Source organism: Megalobrama amblycephala, linkage group LG24, assembly GCF_018812025.1.
Source record: "Megalobrama amblycephala isolate DHTTF-2021 linkage group LG24, ASM1881202v1, whole genome shotgun sequence".
Taxonomy (NCBI): domain Eukaryota; kingdom Metazoa; phylum Chordata; class Actinopteri; order Cypriniformes; family Xenocyprididae; genus Megalobrama; species Megalobrama amblycephala.
Genome location: NC_063067.1, coordinates 5,627,769 through 5,651,458, shown reverse-complemented (window position 1 = coordinate 5,651,458; position 23,690 = coordinate 5,627,769). Strand labels below are relative to the sequence as shown.

The 23,690-nt window shown below is 37.5% G+C and overlaps 2 protein-coding genes across 2 annotated transcripts in view; one reads left to right on the top strand and one right to left on the bottom strand.

Moving 5' to 3' along the window:
• The window catches only part of LOC125259729 (cadherin-11), a 97,806-nt gene extending 88,817 nt beyond the window's left edge, over positions 1-8,989 (bottom strand). The window contains exon 1 of the mRNA XM_048177614.1: positions 8,418-8,989. The gene's annotated coding sequence lies outside the window, so the exon portion shown is untranslated. The remainder of the gene's footprint in view (positions 1-8,417) is intronic.
• A 5,646-nt stretch (positions 8,990-14,635) lies between these two features.
• Positions 14,636-21,718, top strand: rnf146 (ring finger protein 146). Its single transcript, XM_048177616.1, is given in 3 exon segments — positions 14,636-14,860; positions 18,866-19,764; positions 19,767-21,718. Coding segments are annotated over 2 exon segments (1,110 nt in total). The 5' UTR covers positions 14,636-14,860; position 18,866; the 3' UTR covers positions 19,979-21,718.
• Positions 21,719-23,690: the final 1,972 nt, after the last annotated feature.

The window sequence follows — 23,690 nt, the reverse complement described above, 5'->3', positions numbered from 1 at the left end:
TGTACCCAAATTGGACCAGCTGTTTGGAAAATAGATGGATGGATGATTCAGCTGCGGGCGCCATCTTCTGGCGAAACGCGGAAATTCATTTGGCACAACTTGCATTATGGGTATTCTCTAGCCATTGTGTCCGAGGCAAATTTTTATGCCCTTCACTTGCTAACTTCCCTCCATTGCTTCCTCGTTCAAAATCGAGGGGACGAGGGTCTGTCCATATAAACTTCCCTCATCCACTTCACGAAGTGGAACGCACTTCAAAATGGCGGCGGAGATTCCCCCGAGGGAAGTGTTTAGGGAAGTTCGAGAGTGCATGTCTAAAAGTGGAGTGGAACGCAGCCCAAGTAGGGCTCACTGCATCCTGCGGTGGACATCCAACCCCTCCCACATCCAAGTGTGACGTCAGAAGCCATGGCCTTGTACAAATACATCACCTTATGACTTCCCATCCCCGCTCCGCCCTGGAAACCCGATTTGTTGTATGTAGGTTTCCAATTGAAAGGGTTTTTAGGCGTAAGGGTATTGAGTGGGTTTCAGGGGTAAGGGTAGATTTTAGGTGGGTTTCAGGGGTAAGGGTAGGTTTTAGGTGGGTTTCAGGGGTAAGGGTAGATTTTAGGTGGGTTTCAGGGGTAAGGGTAAGTTTTAGGGTTTCAGGGGTAACAGTAGATTTTAGGTGGGTTTCAGGGGTAAGGGTAAGTTTTAGGTGGGTTTCAGGGGTAAGGGTAAGTTTTAGGGTATCAGGGGTAAGGGTAGATTTTAGGTGGGTTTCAGGGGTAAGGGTAGATTTTAGGTGGGTTTCAGGGGTAAGGGGTATTGAGTGGGTTTCAGGGGTAAGGGTAGATTTTAGGTGGGTTTCAGGGGTAAGGGTAGGTTTTAGGTGGGTTTCAGGGGTAAGGGTAGATTTTAGGTGGGTTTCAGGGGTAAGGGTAAGTTTTAGGGTATCAGGGGTAAGGGTAGATTTTAGGTGGGTTTCAGGGGTAAGGGTAAGTTTTAGGTGGGTTTCAGGGGTAAGGGTAAGTTTTAGGGTTTCAGGGGTAAGGGTAGGTTTTAGGTGGGTTTCAAGGGTAAGGGTAGATTTTAGGTGGGTTTCAGGGGTAAGGGTAGATTTTAGGTGGGTTTCAGGGGTAAGGGTAAGTTTTAGGGTTTCAGGGTAAGGGTAGATTTTAGGTGGGTTTCAGGGGTAAGTGTAGATTTTAGGTGGGTTTCAGGGGTAAGGGTAGATTTTAGGTGGGTTTCAGGGGTAAGGGTAAGTTTTAGGGATTCAGGGATAAGGGTAGATTTTAGGTGGGTTTCAGGGGTAAGGGTAGGTTTTAGGTGGGGTAAGGGTAGATTTTAGGTGGGTTTCAGGGGTAAGTGTAGGTTTTAGGTGGGTTTCAGGGGTAAGGGTAAGTTTTAGGTGGGTTTCAGGGGTAAGGGTAGATTTTAGGTGGGTTTCAGGGGTAAGGGTAAGTTTTAGGTGGGTTTCAGGGGTAAGGGTAAGTTTTAGGGTATCAGGGGTAAGGGTAGATTTTAGGTGGGTTTCAGGGGTAAGGGTAGATTTAAGGTGGGTTTCAGGGGTAAGGGTAGATTTTAGGTGGGTTTCAGGGGTAAGGGTAAGTTTTAGGGTTTCAGGGGTAAGGGTAGGTTTTAGGTGGGTTTCAAGGGTAAGGGTAGATTTTAGGTGGGTTTCAGGGGTAAGGGTAGATTTTAGGTGGGTTTCAGGGGTAAGGGTAAGTTTTAGGGTTTCAGGGGTAAGGGTAGATTTTAGGTGGGTTTCAGGGGTAAGGGTAAGTTTTAGGGTATCAGGGGTAAGGGTAGATTTTAGGTGGGTTTCAGGGGTAAGGGTAGATTTAAGGTGGGTTTCAGGGGTAAGGGTAGATTTTAGGTGGGTTTCAGGGGTAAGGGTAAGTTTTAGGGTTTCAGGGGTAAGGGTAGGTTTTAGGTGGGTTTCAAGGGTAAGGGTAGATTTTAGGTGGGTTTCAGGGGTAAGGGTAGATTTTAGGTGGGTTTCAGGGGTAAGGGTAAGTTTTAGGGTTTCAGGGGTAAGGGTAGATTTTAGGTGGGTTTCAGGGGTAAGTGTAGATTTTAGGTGGGTTTCAGGGGTAAGGGTAGATTTTAGGTGGGTTTCAGGGGTAAGGGTAAGTTTTAGGGTTTCAGGGATAAGGGTAGATTTTAGGTGGGTTTCAGGGGTAAGGGTAGGTTTTAGGTGGGGTAAGGGTAGATTTTAGGTGGGTTTCAGGGGTAAGTGTAGGTTTTAGGTGGGTTTCAGGGGTAAGGGTAAGTTTTAGGTGGGTTTCAGGGGTAAGGGTAGATTTTAGGTGGGTTTCAGGGGTAAGGGTAGATTTTAGGTGGGTTACAGTATGTAAGTTCTGGATTAACACTCTGAGGTCTGAAGGTATCGCCGGCGATACCACCGTGGTTTTTTTCTTATCAGTGTGAAAGAGACTCAAAATACTCCGTCAATGTTGCACATACAATTAAGAGTTATACACCATTTTAATCTGTGGAATATCTTCTTTCATTTGTATACACTCAGAGTAAAAACAAAATGTTGTGCTTTTTGTAAAATAAAGAAAACTAACATGATGCGTGATCTCTCATCTCCCTCTGAACGAAGTCCAATCTGATAGTTCTTAGAAAATGAACTGTAACTTAGTGAATACTAATGACAAAAAAATTACACTTATGTCTAAAAAAAACGTTAAGATGTCAGGTTTTAAAACATATAAGTCAAATCGAAAACAAACCTTCTGTGTTTATGTAATCTGTATGAAAAGAGAGCCATGTCAGAAGTCTGTGATTCAGCTCATTATCCGCTAATGCGGCCACGCCCACGGAGCGAGCGCTATTCAGATGCAAATTCAGTCAATACATGCATTCATCGTCTCAATCGTGTATTTATTGTCTTGAAACGTGTTTTGAATAGCCATATTTAGCGATCTCTTGCCTCTGTTAGTTCCTTGATTGTCACATGATTTGCCTCTTCTTTTACTGAGGCATTTGTGGACAAAAGGGGCAGAGCGCCCTCCGGCTGAAGTATGAATTAAAAACACAGCATCCAGCACTCATAATGATGACAATAAATATAGAATAATACATATTACTCCTCTGTATAGAAAATTGATATAAACATATGAGAATCCATCAATATTTCTCCAAATGTGTATGCTTTTAAGCATATTAAGAAATGAAATTATGGTCAATATAAGATTTTAAGAGTCAAAATGTGAAGCTTGAGTCTTAGATCTTTTTAATGATGTATAGTTTGTCAACTGCACATCAACATTTAGGCTCTATAATATAACAAATATAGTAGCCTATATGAAATGCCCTAGAGGTAGGAATGTTCAGACGCGTTGCATCACAGAAATACATTATATTTTAAAGTATATTAAAATAGAAAACCATTATTTGGTTAGAGACTTGAGACTTCTTTTAAAAACATTATAATGGCAATGTGTTCCATCTTTTGACTGGTAGTGTAATTTAACATAGGCCTATACCCAATTTCTTCATATCATGTGCAATAATACGTGCATGCATGAGATCACAAAAATCATGTTTTTTTTTTTTGTCCTGAGTGGACTTTAATCCTGTTATCAGCATGATCACAGAGGGTTTTTTCACAGCCTACCTGACTGAAAGGCCTCATTAATATGCAAGTCATTTCAGGTCATTATTATTCAATTATTTTGTCTTCTCAGGTGAGAATCACCCATTATACATGAGGATTCACGCCCCCATGCATACTGTGTTTCTTGACCAAAAGTGTCTTAGAAAATTTAAATCTCTCTATTGTTTTATATGAAGGAGTAGGCAGCATCATTTTTACATAATTCTGAAGCAAAAACTCTAGTCTACAACCTCCAATACCCAGAAGTCTTATGAACTCAGATTTAATATACTTTTTTTGGCCTTATTTCAGTGACTTAAGTTTTTTGTTTTTTCAATAACCACGCATAAACATTATTCCTTCAAAAATACAAACATGTACGTACATGTTCCTCACATATTATTGTAGCCTAGTTTGTGCTGAATACAGTGTAATGACACTTTTGTCATTTATATGTTTATGAACAACTGAAAAAAGCACAAATGTCAGGGCATGTCAAAACTTCTCCAAGCCCCAAATCAGCCTCAGACTCCAGAGGGTTAAAAGGGTTTTTTTTTAGGTGTAAGGGTATAGCCTAGGTTTTGAGTGGGTTTCAGTGTGGTCTGTCATAAAAAGTGAAATATAAGAAGTAAATGAAAAAGAATTAGGTGTGTCTTCTAGATGCTTCTCCCTGTATTAAAGTTAACGAGGAGGCGCGTTTTCACCCCCAAACCACTACACTAGAAAACCCGGCCTGCAGCCAATTTCATTTGTTAAGGTTACAGTGAGGGGTAGGTTTAGGGATCAGTGTTTGGTGTAGGCAATCAGTACTGTGAATGACCAATAAAATTAGTGCACTTGATAACGTCCACTATGGTTTCGGACACCACTATAAATGGCTGTGCCCTATTTAAGGATATAGGGGGTGATTTCAGACACAGCCCATATTTATCTCAATAACTAATCATACCTGTTCCTTGTTACTTGTTTTTTTGCTATGTTCTTGGTTTGGTGTTGTCCTTGATGGACATTTGTTTCAGTTCTGATTTTGCCCGTGTCTGGATTGGAATATTTGGTTTTTGCCTGGATTGTTACGCTTGTTTAAATAAAGTTTCTGCTGCCCTTGGATCCAACGCTCATTCATTTCTGAAATAGCCACGTTACAAATGCACAATTTTAAACTTTTAAACAGTGAAAGCGAGTGGTTTGCTTTGGAATTGCTTAACTTACAAAGCGTAAAGTAAATCATTTACACTACCTCAAAACAGATTTTCACTGACTGTCAGTATGAATAGCTACCACTCTGTTTTCAGACCAAATGATCAAAAACAAGCTCAGCATTATTATGGAGAGCAGATATTAGAGCTCTGTTCGTTTGGGATACACACAGCTTCTCCGGTGCATAAGACCTTCTAAAAAGTCTTTGATTTCGATTTAATTTGTAATAGGCAAACTGTGTTTAAAGTGAGTGGGTACTGCTTCTGCGGCTGAAGGTTAAAAAGAAACTTTAACAGAACAAAATAAGAGCTTACATACAAAATACATAATGTTTCAAAAATACATCATTTTGAATTATTAAAAGAAAATTCATCCTGTTATTAAGCCATTTGTATGTTGATTTCCCTGTAAAAAAAAAACAATTTAAATAATGGCAGAAATCAAAGATATTGGGAGGAAAAAGACAGGAAATAATTATATTTTTGTTTTGAAGCAAAGCGAAGCAGCACGATTTTTTTATTTTGTGGTTTGAAAATTCATAAATCAGCTTGTTGAGTTAAAAATAAAACAATAAATAATAAAAAATCATAATAATATAATATTAAATAAAACAATTAAACATTAAAAAAGAGAGATATGGAAGTGGCCAAAAAATAAAACCGAATGAGTGCATGTTCGAGCGAGTAAGAGGTTTATGAATATTTTTGATTCATGCAGGCTCAGATGGGTAACGATGAATGGTCACTGCATCTCAAATGGCAAATCGCTGTTCCAGTCTCACTTCACTGGACTCAAACACAGCTGCCAGTAAAAATAACCCACAAGCTTGTCAGATCCGCAAAGGCAGACGACAAGAGATGCACACATATTGCATGTGAGAGACTCAGAGAATGGTAAAGCCTTAAATGGCTGATCCACAAAGGCACTGGAAATGAAACTCGCTTAAGTATCTCATGCAGATCTGAGCTTCTGCTTGCAAATTGAGCTGAATGGCAGTTTCCATCCTTAACAGGCAGACTGGGACTGATAATTTGCAGAACATTTGTTGAACAAATTTGTTCTTTAATGAACAAGCTGGAGCAAATGCACACAGGCCTACACACACCCTGACCGGGTGAGAGCTTAATTACAGTGAGTTGTTGCAGTAATCTCGCTTTAATGCTCAGACTGATGCATAGAATCCATTAAGAGAGTCAAACTAAAGCTGAGAAATTAGGGAAAAGGCAAAACCCTAATGCTAAGTTGCCAGGTTTGAGCTGTCATAAAGATCATTATTTTCTTGCAACTGTAAAACATATTAGATTCTACTCATGCACCAAATATCACTTACAAAGTACCTTCTTATAATAACATGGTATATGAATGCGGTAATTATACAGTACTGTGGTAAAAAATTTGAAGATTTAAAATTTGAAAATAAAGAAATTAAGACAATCGCAATTCAATCTCCCCCTAAATCATGCAACTCTAACTTTACTATTGTACTGCCACATGCTCATATATGACCATTTTGGTGGCATTTAAATAAGATCAAATCAATTTTTTTATTACTGAATCAATCTGAATGAAATTCAAGTTCAGTTAAGGCTGAATGAAACTTACTATATCTATATTGCTTACATTTACATATATATGCATATATAAATGCAGAAATGTTAAACTATACTCACTTTTTCTTCCATTTTGGATGGAATTTACTCACAATGCATTGTGGGATTACTTTCTTTGCAAAGGATACATGCAATACTGGCTTCAAAATTGCTCAAAGAAGGTATCTTTTGGAAAAGACTTCACGTCTGGAACGTTCTTATGATGCAGCCCACGTATGCAGCTTGCTAGGTTTTGGAACAGAGCCCAAGACTTCTGATGACCTCCCATAAACTTCAATTTTACATCAAGCAATTTATAAATTACTACAAACATATCTTCAAACTTTACAGACATTTTATACATTATTTTATACATTATGGTTGATTTATGAATCCTTCTTAAAGGGTTAGTTCACCCAAAAATGAAAATTCTGTCATCATTTACTCATGTCGTTTCAAACCCGTAAGACTTTCGTTCATCTTCAGAACACAAATTAAGATATTTTTAATGAAATCTGAGAGCTTTCTGTCCCTCCATAGACAGCTATATAACTACCACTTTGACGCTTCAAAAAGTTCATAAAGAAATCGTAAAACTAATCCATGTGAATTGAGAGGTTTAGTCCAAATTTTCTGAAGAGACTCGATCGCTTTATATGATGAACAGACTGAATTTAAGCTTTTATTCACATATAAACATTCATCAACTCGCACATCATCAGTTATCGTAAATGAAAGCTCAAGCATGTTTGCTTGACGTGTGCGAGAACCAATGAGGTTCATTCTCGTGTTACGCATCACATTTGAGCTTCGGCGAGAACCAATGAGGTTAGTCAAGCATGTATGATTGAGTTTCTGTTCATGTTCGCTGATCAATGTTTATGAATAAAAGCCTAAATTCAATCTGTTCATCAAATAAAATGCTCAATTCATATGGATTATTTTTATCTCTTTATGAACTTTTTGAAACGTCAAAGTGGTAGTTACATAGCTGTCAATGGAGGGACAGAAATCGCTCAGATTTCATCAAAAATATCTTCATTTGTGTTCCGAAGATGAACAAAACCCTGACAGCAATATCGTGTTGGAACAGTTCCAGCCCACATCTGGTCCGCATGTAATCCCCATGTATCAGATGTGGGCTACTCTATGTTGCTCTCTGGGAAGTCTTACGGGTTTGGAACAACATGAGGATGTACTATCCCTTTAAAAGCCTTAACAAATCAGTTTTAAGATGTTTGTGAAGATATTTTCAGAAATAAGTAGAGAACAGGTCTAGTAACATGAAGAAGTTGCCACAAGGTCTATATTTAAGTGACAAGATTTTGAAGTCCAATTACACAAATGCATGTTTTCCCTGCAGTCATTACTGTATATCTATCTATCTATCTATCTATCTATCTATCTATCTATCTATCTAAGGTATGACTATTTTGAGTCAGATGTGTGACAACTTCCCACAGTCTCTCCTATAGCATGCATGCACACACAGCTGTTCATTACAATAACTGAGACAATCCAAGCAGCTGGTGAGGTTGTAGGTTCAAACCCCAGAAGGGCTGATGAACTATCCACTATTGTTCATTAACCGAATCATGAATCATGAACTACAACCACGTGCCTTTGATCAAGACCTTAGGTTATTCAAACAGGACAGAACCTGATGTAACAAGTGACCCAAAGACACTACGACTGGAGCACTAATTAGTAAATGAACAGCCTACAGTGCGCTGCGAGTCCGTGCGCTCCGGTAACCGGTCACCAGTGCGCGCGGCGCGTCTCCATCTGTCAGAAATTCAGCCGAAGCGAAAGCAAAAGGTGTATTTCCCAAATGTATCCACATGAAACACATCCAACCAGCACACATCAGCGAGCATCTGTCGTTTTCCACAATCACAGCACATGTCTATGGACTCACCATAAGTGCCTGTAGATATCCAGACATTCAGCGCATGTTTCCGCTTTAATAAGTTTGATATGCTGATGATATAGACGCATGTTATACATGCAACCTGCAGCTTATAAAAGGTATCAGGTCTTACCTACAGGAGGCTGGTTTTAAATGACAGGTGGAGAGTCTTGAGTCTTGTGCTGGTGAAGGTCTGATAGACAGACACGCGCACATAGAAGAGCGGGTACTGTCTCCAGCGCGCGCGTGCTCTCTCTCTCTCTCTCTCTTTCTCTCTCTCTCTGCATCATCACCATACATCGCTCAAATCTGCGCGCGCACACTCAAAATAAATATATGCTATTTTTTCCACATAAATTAACGGTGAGAAAAGCAGCTCTGGAACCCAAAACTTAACCCCAGAGATACATGGGGATGTCACAAGCATTACGTGAGGCATTTTGTTGATTGTATATTTAACAATTCGTGTAACCTAGCTACAGTATGTTAATATGCTGTCCGTCGATCATAATCAAAAATAAGTTTGGGATAATGACAGTATTATTCTGCTTATTATACGGCTACTTGCTAAATAAATAATGTGTATGAAGTATTGATTTGCTGAAACTAAATTACAATATATCAATATTAATATGCGATTCTAAATAAATTCTAGTTCTTTTTTTTTTGGTATCTTATTCTTTTTTTCTTTTTTTTGTGTCTCTTACCAGTTCGTTGTTTTTATTTTCTCAATCGATGATTCATTTTAAACACAAAACAATATTACTTCAGTCAGATAACCGTTAGATGGCGCCAATTATCTATTCAAATTTCTGACGTTTTAATTGTCATGGAGAGCGCGCGCGCGGATGAGCGGGGATTGTTCTGAGGTATTTGACCAAAGAATGCGCCGATTGACAAAACCAAAAAGAAATGCCAGGGAATCTTTTAATAAAATGATATAATGCTGATATGTCGAAATAATTTAACTATTAGATATTGGTTACCGTAAAATGTCCTGATAACAACACAAAGATCCTCCTGGCCTTCCAGCAACTGAGGTAAGAACCGCCATCACGGTAACACGGCACGAAAATAATATGCTAAATATAAACTAAATAATATAAAAACGCAACATATCCAGTGTAAATAACTGATAACAAAAATATGAATAAACTCACTTAAAATCTAAAAAAAAAAAAAAAATGGCGCTAATTTTAACAATATTTTATTGGGCACACAGCACCAGAATTAACTTGTTAAAAATAATAGGTTACACATTTTCATTGTAAATTATAAGGTAATTAATGCTTTCATCCATATGACTTTAACCTGTTGGATGATAAAACCAAACAATTATATAGCGACCTGAATATAGACTTGGCCCACTATAGCAACCACCCAAAACACCTTAGCAACTGCATAACAATTCCCTGGCAATTGATGTAAGAGTTTTGTAAAGCACCACTCACATTTTCTTAAGAAGATCACATGAAGTCTACTTATTAATGATCCTCAAATTACAACAGTATATTACACACAAAAACACATTTTAATCCATTAGGAGAACAGAAATGGATATAAATATATAATAATTCATTTTAATGTTGCTCTTTTTCTATTTTACCAAATTGAGTTTCATTGCCTTGAAATTTACACAAACACACACACTTGTCAGGATGTTTTGTATACCACAGCATCATAAAACCATATTCTTATTATCATAACTGTTCCACTAATTACCTGCCTGTAATGTTCAGTGAATTATTCTCAACAGCAATTTAGACACAAGAAAGAAATCTTCTAACTCAAAAACTATTTGCAGATGTAATGCCATCATAAATGTTTAATATTTATCATGCATAATCTTGAGCTTAATGCTGCTCTGTTTTGTTAAAGTTTCATTGCCTTGAAGTTTAAAATCAGTTATATATTAATGCTCAGATTCACACATACACAGAGCTCAGGCTGTTTTATATACCACCTTAAAGCTGCAGTCCGTAACTTTTTGGGGTTAAAAATGATCCAAAATCAATTTTTGAGCAAGTACATAACCAGCCATTGTTCAAATCTATTTCCTTACCTTAACCTGATTCACAACAGTAAGCTTGTAATAATGTTTTCTAATGTGAGTGGTACTGGTAGGTTTCCGCGGGAAATACGAGTTTGCCTTTGCGTCATTGCGTCACGTCTGTATGCGTAAAGAAGGAGTCCCGAATGCTGCAGGTGGTGGATCATTTATAGCCTTTTCTCACAGCAGCTGGAATAATTAAACTTGTCATTTTGATGGCGGATTTTAATCTAGAAAGTTCCAAACCACAATTATAAGTTATTCACTCGTAGTCAAGCAAAAGACTTCGAATGCTAATACACACTTCACGAGTTTGTTTCCTCATAAAATCTTTAAGCTAATAAGGTTAAGCGTATTTGGCTTTCTGTCTGCTGTGGAGGGGCTCGAGGAAGCAGCTTCAACTCGAGCTTGGATATACCCCCCAGGGACTACTAGTGCATGGAAGAGGAGTACGATAGATGAGATGCCTAATTTATGTGGTGGAGTTGGGGAGGTGGAGGGATATCAAAACAACTGATGCCAGATCAGGGTGAGTAGCTGCTTATATGCTCTGGATGTAATTGAAAGATTAGGGTTCCTTCCTCTTGAGATTATGTTTGAGTTTCACTAATTGAAAGATTAGATGGATTCACCCCTCCTGAAATTACGTTGTGAACTTCACTAAATACACATAGTCACGCAATGCTGATGTTGTTAACATTAACAATTTAAAAAAACAAAGTGTAATAATAATTTGCACGGTTTGATGTGATATGAGCTAAGCGATCATTAGATTTAATTACCATTTGTACCACAATTTATTGTAATGCTTTTTTTTCTCAGTTGATCGGAACAAACTAGCCAGACATGTTACTTGCTTGTTCAGATGACATTTTCCAGTGAAAATTCTTATTTTGGTCATACTTCCAAGACGTAGAATCTGTGATTCCGAAGTACAGTATCCACACCGGTGCGTTGACTCCTCAAAACATTAGATTCATCCGCACTGAGGAGCCATGCAGATGCACAACCCACATAAAGATGATAATTGCGCAAATAGCTGCAATTGCAGGTTTCAAACAGAGATGGCGACAAAGATGCAAAACATAAGGACTGCAGCTTTAACATAAAACTGCATCCTACTTATCATTATTGTTCCACAAATTATCATAATGCTTAATGAATGATTCTCAACAGTAATTTAAACACATGTAACCCCTCCTGTTCGAACCGCTCTAAGCGGGACTCGAACCCTGGTCCGCCGGCGTGGGAGTCGGGCGCTCTAACAAGGAGGTTAAAGACCGCATAGAGTGCCTCTTGAGATCAGGGGACTGAGGTTTACACGCACAGCTCTTACTGGCCTACGTCCCCCAAACCTCACTCCCATCCGGGTCACGGCACCAACGTAACCCCTCCTGTTCGAACTGCCCGCTCTAAGCGAGACTCGATCCCTGGTCCGCCGGCATGGGAGTCTGGCCCTCTAACAAGGAGGCTAAAGACCGCAGTCTCTAGTGTCAGTCGATAGAGCACCTCTTGAGATCAGGGGAGTGAGATTTACATGCACAGCTCTTACCCCCCTACGTCCGTTACACACACATAAGAAAGTTTGTTCTATTCGGAAATTCTGAGCCATGAATGTTTAATATATTGCATGCATATTCTTGATGTTGCTCTTTTTGTTTATCAAAAATTGAAGAGTAATTGCCTTTTAATTGCCCTGAAGTTTATAGTCTGTCACAGAGGATATTACTTGGAAGATGTGGTGCAGTATATCTAGAACTTTATGCTGAAAAGTCGTGAGTATAAGTATCCATCGCCTAATAATTATGTAATGATGAATGTGTGCCATGCAAACTGTGACCTGGGTTTGTAAACGGGGTCCCACATGACCACAATACATTGCTGTCAGCTCATTTCCCTGGGAGTGTAATTTCAGCAGGGATCCAGCTCCAATATGTTTATTTCTAATTTTACCATATCCATAGAATAACAATGACTGGGAGAATATTCGCCTTGCACGCAGCCCCAATAACTGGAGAAGATGAATGTGTGGCATAGTACTTTCATACCTGCGAGTCTGTGTGTGCGTTCATTACAACGCCCCAGTTTATGCTTCCTCTCCTGCGCCGTTGATGGTATCTTATTGTTACCAGGTGGCTGCCAGTGACAGGAGCCTTGAAAAACTGCTGACAATAAGCCACGGCTCAAAGAAAAACGAGAAAAAGGAGGACACGCGAGCAGTGTGGTTCTTCCTCGTGAAGGCGTAGGGGGCGAGGAAACCGTGTTAGAAGGGAAAGGAACGAGATCCCCGGGGAAACGTTCCAGCGAGTTCCTCTGCCTTAGATGATGGTTCATAAACTACCATCATCCTCGAGGGCTCGGGGAGCAGAAGCTGAAATAGTTCAGAAGTGCCGATAAATGAAAAAGTGGGAATTAGAGGGAAGTTTGCTGAGCAGAAGGGTGAAATGGAGACCGATGGGGCATGGGAAAGAAACCCTCCTGAGGAAGAAGAGAGGTCTCGTGTGGCTGCTGTCATTCACACTGAGAGGGTTTGTGTGCCGTCGTACTAACAGCTGTGGAAAATGAGCACTCATTGATTTCATGCATATGGCACCCACACATGTAAACACGCACACACACACACTCGCAAACCCAAGACTTTGTTACTACAACACAGCCATCCTAGCGTAACAAAGCCACAGGGAATAAAGCATTCTTTTCCGTTCTAATTTAAGAATTTCTCTCATTTAATGCCGTGAATTACACACGATTGCGCGCATCAACTGATTATCTCTGCATCACAACACCAAGACACTGAGAAGAGTTATTTGATCGTCTTTGAAACAGCATTCCCTTGAGCACAGATGTGACAAAGAACATCCGACAACACGAGATTCTACAGTGTAATAGAGGAAGAACAAGGCCTACAGATGGACTGCAGTGAACATGCTGTTACTTAAGCAAAATCCTGCAGGCGTGCAGTGTGAATATCTTATTTTAAGATAGGCACGGATCTGTTTATTACTGTACCGCCTGCTATAATTGAGATTAATGCAGTTCAGTGAGCATAACAGGAAAGTTGCCAACTTTATAATCTGATCCGCGGTGCCAGGTGCTGAGAATTCAATCACAGTTTAATAGAAAAATCTCTGATTCTAAGTAGAACTACAATCGGAAGTGGTCTTAACCTACTTGCAACAAATAAAAATAGATTCCTTTTCTAGTTGAATTAGTTGGTTATGTAGACAGATTTACAGCTAATCCCCAAGGGACAAGCATCTGTTTCCCTCTCTTCTTTTTTTTAACACAATTGTGCCATCTAGTGACAATGTCTTGAAAATAAAGCATAACACAAAATGGACGTATATATGATAGTTACACACCAGATATGTGAAATGAGGTGCTATTACAAATGTACACATTATCATTTCACAACTAAATGTTTTATCTTAATCGATTAAAAATTATTTGACAAAAAAGTCTTGGAATTAGACACTATGGTAAATGGTTACCCTATTAATGTAGCTGCCATAGTATTGACATGGTACTCCAAAGAATACCATGGTATATGTTGTGCATGTCCAAAAAGCATGGTAGTACCATGTATGTGACCCAGTGATAAGTCCCACGGGTATATTTGTAGCAATAGCCAACAATACATTGTATGAGTCAAAATTATTGATATTAAGTAAGGATATTAAGTAAAGATCATGTTCTATGAAGATGTTTTGTAAATTTCCTACTATAAATACATCAAAAAATGTATTTTGTGTGTGGATATGCATTGCTAGGGACTTCATTTGGACAACTTTAAAGGCGATTTTCTCAATATTTTGATTTTTTCGCACCCTCAGATTCCAGATTTTCAGGTGATGTATAAATCTCAATTTCAAAAATTGACCCTTATGACTGGTTTCGTGGTCCAGGGTCACATATATTAAAATAACTGAATGACAGGCCCCAATTTGGTCTGTCAACAATCTGCAAAACTAATAAAACTATATTAGATATGGTAAAATAGCATATAAATGTATAAATAGGTCGATTTGTAACTCTTGCTTGAGGTTATGAATTATGGAATTACCGTAATACTTTGTGATAGACCATGCTTTTTCTTTGAAATCTATATTTTTAAATACTTTGTTATTGTTATGCGCAAAATACTAAAATGATGTCAAAATGCTTAAATGGCAAAACCTTCAATGCTAGGTCTCAGGATGATATGGAATCCGTACACGTACTGTTTCTTAGCAATTTAAACACTGTTAAAATAACACGAACACTTATTTCATGACATGAGAGAGAGTCGTATTTTTTAAGGGTTCTGCGCAAGTTTTGCGCAGAGCGGATGCGCACGAACACACAGCGGTCTTATTATCACAGAGGAGCCGAAAAATATTATTGTGTTCATCTGTGTCGAGCGAATTCTAACGTTGCCCATCAATTTACGATAATAAACGAACAATGATCGATCGTCCGGTGACTAGCAGATGAGCCAAATCTGATCGTCGCTGAAAAAAGAGGCGAAATTTCGGATATTTTGTCAGGTGAGCAAACTGAAAGACATTCAGACAACACGCAGCAAAATCACCAAAAATCTAAACATATATTCAGGTAACATAAGCGATGATGAAAATATGGCATTTTACATGTTTATAGTTTATGATTTGATCATTGTGAAGGGTTCAGGTATTGTGGTTTAATGTGAAATAAGGCTGTTCTTGCTGTGTTTTGGTCAGGGGTGTTGTCCTGTGTACAGGCCTCAATCTGATCTATCAATGATCTGATCTCAACATCAGCACATTCAAAGCCTCATAAAGCTCATTCATTAAGTGTGTATAGCGAGATCATTTGTCAATATAACAGATAAATGTATAAATAGATAGATTTCTGTTTTTCATGTTTGAGTTGTTGAGGGATTTGGGCCTGCAATGCAATTTAAAAACAATTATTTCAGTCAAACGCAGTTTAACCCAGCTTTTTTATTACAATATTCATATTTATAAATATTATAGCCTATTATGTTTTATTAAAAATATTACACACACACATATGTATATATATATATATATATATATATATATATATATATATATATATATATATATATATATATATGTGTGTGTGTGTGTGTGTATGCAATATACATATTTTATTTTTTTATTTTATTTTTTTAGGCTTGCATACGATTGATTATTATTATAAATGTGTTGTTTTGCTTTTTATATAATGCATCTTTCTCTTAATTTTGCTCTAATGTATGTTTATTTTATTTATGTTTCTGTGAAGCACTTTGAGATGTAACTTTTAAAGGTAACTTTTAAAGATGTAACTTTTATAAATAATATATATATTTTTTTTTTTTTTTTTTTTTTTTTTCTTCACTTTCTTACTTTTTTTAGCTTCTGTGAATATACTGTATTACGGCAGAGGATTAGGGCCAAGCAATAATAAAAAATAAAACCATCTCGAGATTAAAGTTGTTAAATTATGAGAAAAAACTCGTTAAATTTAGAGAAAAAAGTCGAAATAAAATGTTGAGAATAAACTAGTTAAATTACGAGAAAAACTCGTTAAATTACGAGAAAAATGTCGAGATAAAATGTTGAGAATAAAGTCATTAAATTACGAGAATAAAGTCATTAAATTACAAGAATAAAGTCATTAAATTACGAGAATAAACTCATTAAATTATGAGAACAAACTCGTTAAATTTCGAGAAAAAAGTCGAGATAAAATGTTGAGAATAAACTCATTAAATTACGAGAATAAACTCATTAAATTGCGAGAAAAAAGTCGTTAAATTACGAGAATAAATTCGTTAATTTAATGACTTTATTCTCGACTTTTTTCTCGAAATTTAACGAGTTTGTTCTTGTAATTTAATGACTTTTTTCTCGAAATTTAACGACATTTTTCTCATAATTTAACAACTTTTTTCTCGTATTTTAATGAGTTTATTCTCAACATTTTATCTCGACTTTTTTCTCGAAATTTAACGAGTTTTTTCTCGAAATTTAACAACTTTAATCTCGAGATGGTTTTATTTTTTTATTATTGCTTGGCCCTAATCCTCTTCCGTACTGTATGCACCATTTTACTGATTGAGTTATATTATTTTATTATTTTTTTTTTTTTATTATTATGTTTTTTTGTTCTTTTAAACCAGTCAGCCTTCCTGACATTTCCTTTCCAACATTTGTTAACAAACATATGCATGCAACAAATTCTTGGTGGCCGACATTTACTAAGTTATTTTACAAATTATTACTATTCTTTTTAGTCATTTTTAGCTTTTGTTAATGTCACATTTTACTGATTTATGTATTATAAAATGATTATTTAAATATAATATTGAATTTTGTTATTTAAAACTATTTTCATCTAGTCAGCCTAACTGACATTTTAGTGTAACCTTTGTTAGCAAATATATACTTGTATGTATGTATATATACATTTATTTGTAGGCAAATACTGATTATTTATGGCTGAAATTTATTGTAAATGTTTGCATAGAAACATTATATTTTGTTACTATTATTTATTAATTATCAGTTTGTTCCTTTGGCATTCCAGCTAACTATTTCCTGTTTATAAGCCTAACCAAAAATGAATGTCTGATATTCTAGTATATTCTGTACTAGCATCATAAAATTTCCCGTAAATGGTTTGGCTGTAAAGGATTTGGGTCATGATATATTTAGATCATTTCTGCATCAGATTTGGGCCGTTGCTATAATGAGCATGTTACACGGGTTGTCCTATCAAGCCAGACGGATATGTTTGAATCAGTTTAATAGATCGGTGATGGTAAACAAAGACTTTTTGAGTGTAAATCTAGAACATTACAGTGTAATAATTTTTCTCATTCCTTGTGCTTCTGGTTCATGTCACTGTTCATGTCACTGATTCTTGAGATAAGGGACAAACCATGTCCTATACATCAAAAAAGCCCTATTTATGTTAAAATAAATAAATTAAACAAAATAAAAATACTTAACTTGCATCTAAAAGAAATCTAGATACTCAGGACATTCATTGCTTTTATTTTTAAATAATTTTATTAGTATTATTACTTGAAATACATGCAATACATTATTTAACCTGTCCTCAGCATGAGGTCACACTGTAAAACTGCTAAAACAAAGTGTTTAAAAATGCAACAAATTCAAAAATAGACATTTAAATTGAAAGGCAGAGATCTTTAATATATCAAACAATACAACAAGTCTTGAATTATATTTTCCATAAAAAATGCCTATCAAAGCTGTGTGCTCACTTTGCGTAAATTTTTTATAATTCTGAATAAATCAGGCAATGTCATGGTCATCTTTAACTCTGAGGAGCACTTACTGTTTCCTGCTCATTGTGGATCTCACAGCAGGACACATAGTCCTGGAAATTTTAAATTTTATACAAACAATGTTGAAGTGTCTGCAGTCACACCTTTAACACGTCAACTCCGTCATCCCGGTGTAATAGTGTCTGTAAATCTTTGCATTTTTGATATGTTTATTAAGGCAGCAACAACTGAGAAAGAAAACAAGTATAACACGTGATTAATGTGGAAAAAAATTAAATTTTGTCAACTCTGTCAGTTTTTATGTTTGATGGTTGACAAGTGCTCTCAAAAAGCCTATATAATGTGATTTAATATGTTTTTTTGCATATGGGAAAGTTCTAATGTTGTTTCATGATTATATTTACATTTACTGTATACTTTGTCAACACCATCAGTATTTGTCAACTCCGTATTTGGTGAAGGTTTTTGTTAATTTTGAAAAATCTCTTATTCTTTTTTCAATGTGTTGTTAAAATATTAAAACGTCAACTGAACTACATGATATAATGTATGATTTACCTAAGAATGTTGGTTATATATGTTTAATATGAAAAAGGAGGGTAGAGAATTAAGGAATTTAGGAACTGAATTGTTCATAATAACCCTAACCCAAGAACTTTTTTTTTTTTTTTTTTTTCCACTTAGCTCCTTTACTGAACACCATTATTACATTATTGAAGACTTTACACTGTTGTTGAATGGATCAAATAAAAAGTCACGCTTTTTAATGCGTCTGACGGAGTTGACACAAATTAAGTTCCAAAGTGAATAAATGTAGACTTTAGAAAAACATGGTTCATTAGCTGAGAAATTTTTCTACAAATAATAAAAACTAACTTCTAAAACATGTTTTTGTCCCTTATCTCACGAATCAGTTGTGTGCTTTCAGAAATGAACAGTTCTTTTTATTTGATGTGTTGCACAAGGATATATTTTTATATTCACAGTCAGATATTACATGAATGGCACTCTTTCTTGTATAAGTGCAGCAATACTTATCAGATGAGAGAGTAGAATTGCAAAAGCTTTAATCATACAGAGCCACAATGAACAAAGAACTGCTGTTTACTCGTGACTTTTGTCAACTTGGGCGACATAGTTTGGTAAACAGTGGCCCGTTTGTTACGTCTGCGTATGTACCAATGACATTAGCTTGTGTAGGCAAACCTGATCTGCATGTGAATTCATTGTATTTTTGTTTTCTTCACAGTATGGCTAGTTGCGGCGAGGTTAATCTTTCCATGGACTCCCTGACTTCAGGCAAGAAGGTGAGTGGGGAGTCTGTGACAGAGGGAAGTCCGTCACCTTCGTCTCCTTCCCTGCCCGTTCCAGAGTGCGCTATCTGCCTGCAGAGCTGCGTCCACCCTGTACGTCTTCCGTGCCGCCATATCTTCTGCTTCCTCTGTGTGAAAGGAGCTTCCTGGCACAGCAAACGCTGCGCTCTTTGTAGACAGGAAGTGCCGGAGGACTTCCTGGAGCGTCCCACTTTGCTCTCACCCGAAGAGCTGAAGGCTTCGGCGACGGGCGGACGCGGTGCGGGGACCGGTGGTCACGCGTGGTACTACGAGGGCCGTAATGGATGGTGGCAGTATGACGAGCGGACGAGCCGAGAGCTAGAGGATGCTTTCAACAAGGGCAAAAAGAGCGCAGAGATGCTGATCGCCGGCTTCCTGTACGTTGCCGACCTGGAGAACATGGTGCAGTACAGGAGGAACGAACACGGCCGTAGGCGGAGGATGAAGAGGGATGTGGTGGACATCCCTAAAAAAGGTGTGGCTGGACTAAGGCTTGATCCAGATCCCAATCCAACAGTGGGGTCGGGAACAGGAACGGTTCCCATTGCAACGCCCGCAGTTGCGGATTTAAACGGAAGTGTGGACGGAGCCACAGCGGAACGAGAGAGCTCGGCGGATGGAGCGGACACTGGGGTCAGCGGAGGACGTCCTCAAGGCGTCTTTGCTCCCGCTCCCGTAAGGCCACCGACTGTCTTAGGCGGTCACCTGACCAGCCCTGCTTCCTCCAGCGACATTCAGCTTGTGCAGGCTCTCGGCCAACTCGATATCGCCGAGCCAGAACAGGAAGAAGACGTGGAAAATGAAGACGATTCGGCCGCCCGGACGCCGCCTCGGGGTATGAATCCGAGTCTGGCGACAGCGAGTATGAAGATGAGCAGGATGGGGAAAGTGAAGATGAGCACACGGAAGCATCCCAGGGTAGGCATAGACTGCAGCAATTGGACAGACCGCCCCCTGGTGGTGGGCCTGCGAGTAGCGGAGATCGGTCCGGGTGCCCCGACGGTCAGTGCACCGTTACAAAGGTCTGACCTCAGCACAACTACAGAACTCCTACCCAACTACCACAGACAGCCGCTGGGTGTTTCTAACCAATCTCTGAAATGCAAAAAATGAATGAACCATTCAAATCGCAGAGACTCGGATAAGGGTGGAGGCTGGGGGCGGATGGGTTTGGTGTAAGAATAGTGCTTGTCTTTCTCTTTCAGTCTTAGAGGACTGTACCAGGGCTGTACTTTTTAATGGAAATTACAGGCAAAACTACAATAAAACTTGCTTTTACCATACCTAGAATTCTTGTGAATTGGTCCAACCATTACATTTTCTTTTTCATTCATTTAAGAATATTCACAATAAAACTGTATGATGGAAAAACACTTTTCACCCCGAAATTAAAAGAAAAGATTACAGGAATATATTTTGCACTAGCCTATTTTCAGCTTTTTTGTGATCATTACGATTTTTGCATTTTTGGAACAGTTTTTATAAGCACATTTCACTCTAAATTCTCATTACTATATAAATACACTATATAAGTACACACACATATATACAAATACATTATATATATATATATATATATATATATATATATATATATATATATATATATATATATATATATATTTGCATTACATTAATGAGTACTGCAGAAGAAAATGTGCTTAATTGTGCATAATTTCACAGTGCAAAGAAATGTTAATGATCCTAAACAGCCTTCATTTCATCTTTATGTATTAAAAAAAATACAAAAAAAAAAATATTCTTTTGATTTTTGGGGTGAAATATGACCTGAACATGTTTTGTGAGATTCACCCTTTATCCAGTCTTGAGATTTCATTACATCTAGCATGGATCAACACCATTATCCAGTGGTTATTCCATTAAAAAAAAAAAAAATGCCATATCAGTTTTTACCCTTAGGATTCTGCCATGGCATCAGAAAATAACTGGAAATACTTGCACTGCTTTAGTAAATAAAAACGAAATCACATATTTTGTTTGGAAACCTGTACAGGTTGGATCTTTGCTGTTTTGAATATGACAATTATGCTGTAGATCAAATTATTTATTTTGCTATCAGCATTTAAGAACTTTTTCTTTTGCACCACCTGGTACAGAGCCTTCTAAATCTGCAACAAGTGTTAAGAATGTTTTGGCATTTTGGCGTGAAATGACAAGCGTTAGATGCAATACCAGCATAATTTCAAACGAGAAAAGAATTTATTGTAGTTTTGCCAAGGATTCCTCTTTATGCTCTAGTCATTAGAAAAGCTTCAGTCATCTGACATTTACTACTACTAGTGTTTCATAATGTGAGATTTAAAATCTTTAACTGCGTGTGTGTGCATTTGCTTTTATTTTAAGCAACTTGTCTTTATTCTGTCTCATCTTGTGTGCTTTATCTGTTTCATGGATTTGCATGTGTTGCTGTGAGCAAGGATGGAGCCCTGGACTACGGCACTTTGAACTCTGGGAAAGGCGACTTTTATCAGATGTGCATTGTAGTTGTAAAGTAGTCCCCAGACTGCAGCACACCGAGCGAGCGAGTGGTTTTCGAGCATAGGTGTCCGATTTGAAGTGTTTGGAAATTTTAATCTGTTATTTTCAACCCTGCTAATTCTCATCTCCATTTGTTCAGGTTCTTTGTTGTCAGCGAAACAAAATGAAAACTAAAATCAAGAATAACTTCTTTTTGATGTATTTCTGTTTTAAATGTGTTGTTTTGTTACCAGATTTATCTGAGAAATAAAGTGTTGTCTGTCCTGAAACTGTCCTGATGTACATTTTTTTTTTAATATAAGAAGGTTTACTTACTATCATTATTCTGTATTTTTTAATCCACTAATATTATTCATGATCTAAACATGTTGAAACCAGAATTAGCCACCAATAAAAAATTTCAAAAATCAGCAGCAAGACTTTATACTCTTCAAAATTCATTACAACGGACAGTTGAAAGAACAGATTTACAAATGTGAATCTCATTTTCTGAGCCTGTTTTTGCTAATAAAGCTTGAGCCAGTGGCCCTATTGAAATTCTTAGTAGATCTTCCTGTAAAGTGCTTACTGACTTCTTAATGACTTCTTTTTTTGCAGTGAACCGATTATACTGATTGGAGTTGAGATTTGTGAGAAGGCTCTTGCCATTTTTCTGTGCAATATGCAGATGATACTGGAACTAGCTTAAGGTGATCAACAATCTGGGTAAGATTGAAACAAAGACTTTAAACTCAAGTTTTATTAATATTCCAATACTGTATCTTAAGAGGTGTTGCCATAAACTTCCTTGTACTCTTATATATGTGGAAAATAAATTCTGTAAGAAAACTGTAAGAAGTACCATTCATAAAGTCATCTGGCTTGGATTTAATATGTAATGTTTCCAATTATTATTATTAATATAGCTGCGAGCAGCAATTATCAGGGTTTAAGCGCTTTAAGGCCTATAAGCACATGCGTAAAAAGGTATAATGCTTTAATTAGCAAGCATGTAACTATCTCGATCATAGATGGAAAACACCAATACCAGCCAATACAGGCAATTTACCACAGGAAATTTATGGTTTATAAAGCTTTTTAATGGTTAAAAATTTTTTTAACCTAGGAGTAGTTCCCCAAAGTTGTTTTTTTAAATAATCTCCGATATTTAACGTGAGCAATTCAATGGACAGCGGCGGTCCTAAAGGCAAAGTTGCTCAGAAAACAGGCCCAGCGAGTTTCGTTCCAACTGGCCTCTGTTAACCTTGTCTGATAGCTGCTCAAACTTCATTGGCCAATGGCAGACATGTTTTTTTTAGATATGTCAATGTCCTCATAGACAGTCGTGGCACCTTGGACAAAGACACTTTTTTGCCAGTTTTCATGTCAATCAGTCTAATGGTGAAGTAGTTATAGCCATTTTCATGTTTTGTTTCCTGTTATAGCGCCACCAAGTGGCCAGTCACTGCATCCTTTTTCACGCAACCGCAGAATGAGCTCTTGCATAGGTTTGCTGAGTTTGGTTAAAATATCTCATTCCTTTCACAAGTTATAGCCATTTTAGTAAAAGTGGCTCCACCTACTTCAAACATTTTGGCGGCCCTTAAGGGACTGTGAATCGAAATATCAGCTTTTTTTTGATAATTATTGACAATCACACTCCAGAGTATCTTGCTGCACTGGTTTGCTTTCGATCGGACCAAAAACCTAGGACTAGTTCGCAAAAGTAGGTTTTTAAAAAAAAACTCCAACATACCTGAAAATTTTGCAAGCGAATCCAAGGCATGCATTTTGTCCATCCTGAGTCAAGGAATCCAACGATATACGACACTTGAGTGGTTTAAGAGTTATGAGCCATTTCGTACTTTTGCCCACTGTAGCGCCCCCATCAGGCCAATCAGGGTGAGCCTTGGTGACATTGTAGATGGTGTGAGTTTAGAAGTTATGAGCCATTTCCTTCTTTTGACCACTGTAGCGCCCCATCAGGCAGATCAGGGTGAGCCTTGGTGACATTGTAGATGGTGTGACTATACCGGCCCTCAAAGTTTCAAGTCTAAACGACTTACGATTTGGTCTGCCCGATCACTTTTAGGGGTGAATGCTGATCCATGGAAATTTTAACAATAACAATAGGGTTTCAACGCTACGTGCTTGAACCCCTAAATATTAAGATGCAGTTATGCTGATGCCTGCATACTTTGACTTTAATCATACATTGGTTTCTGAGAACAACACATCACAAGTTTCAGGCTGAACTCTGCA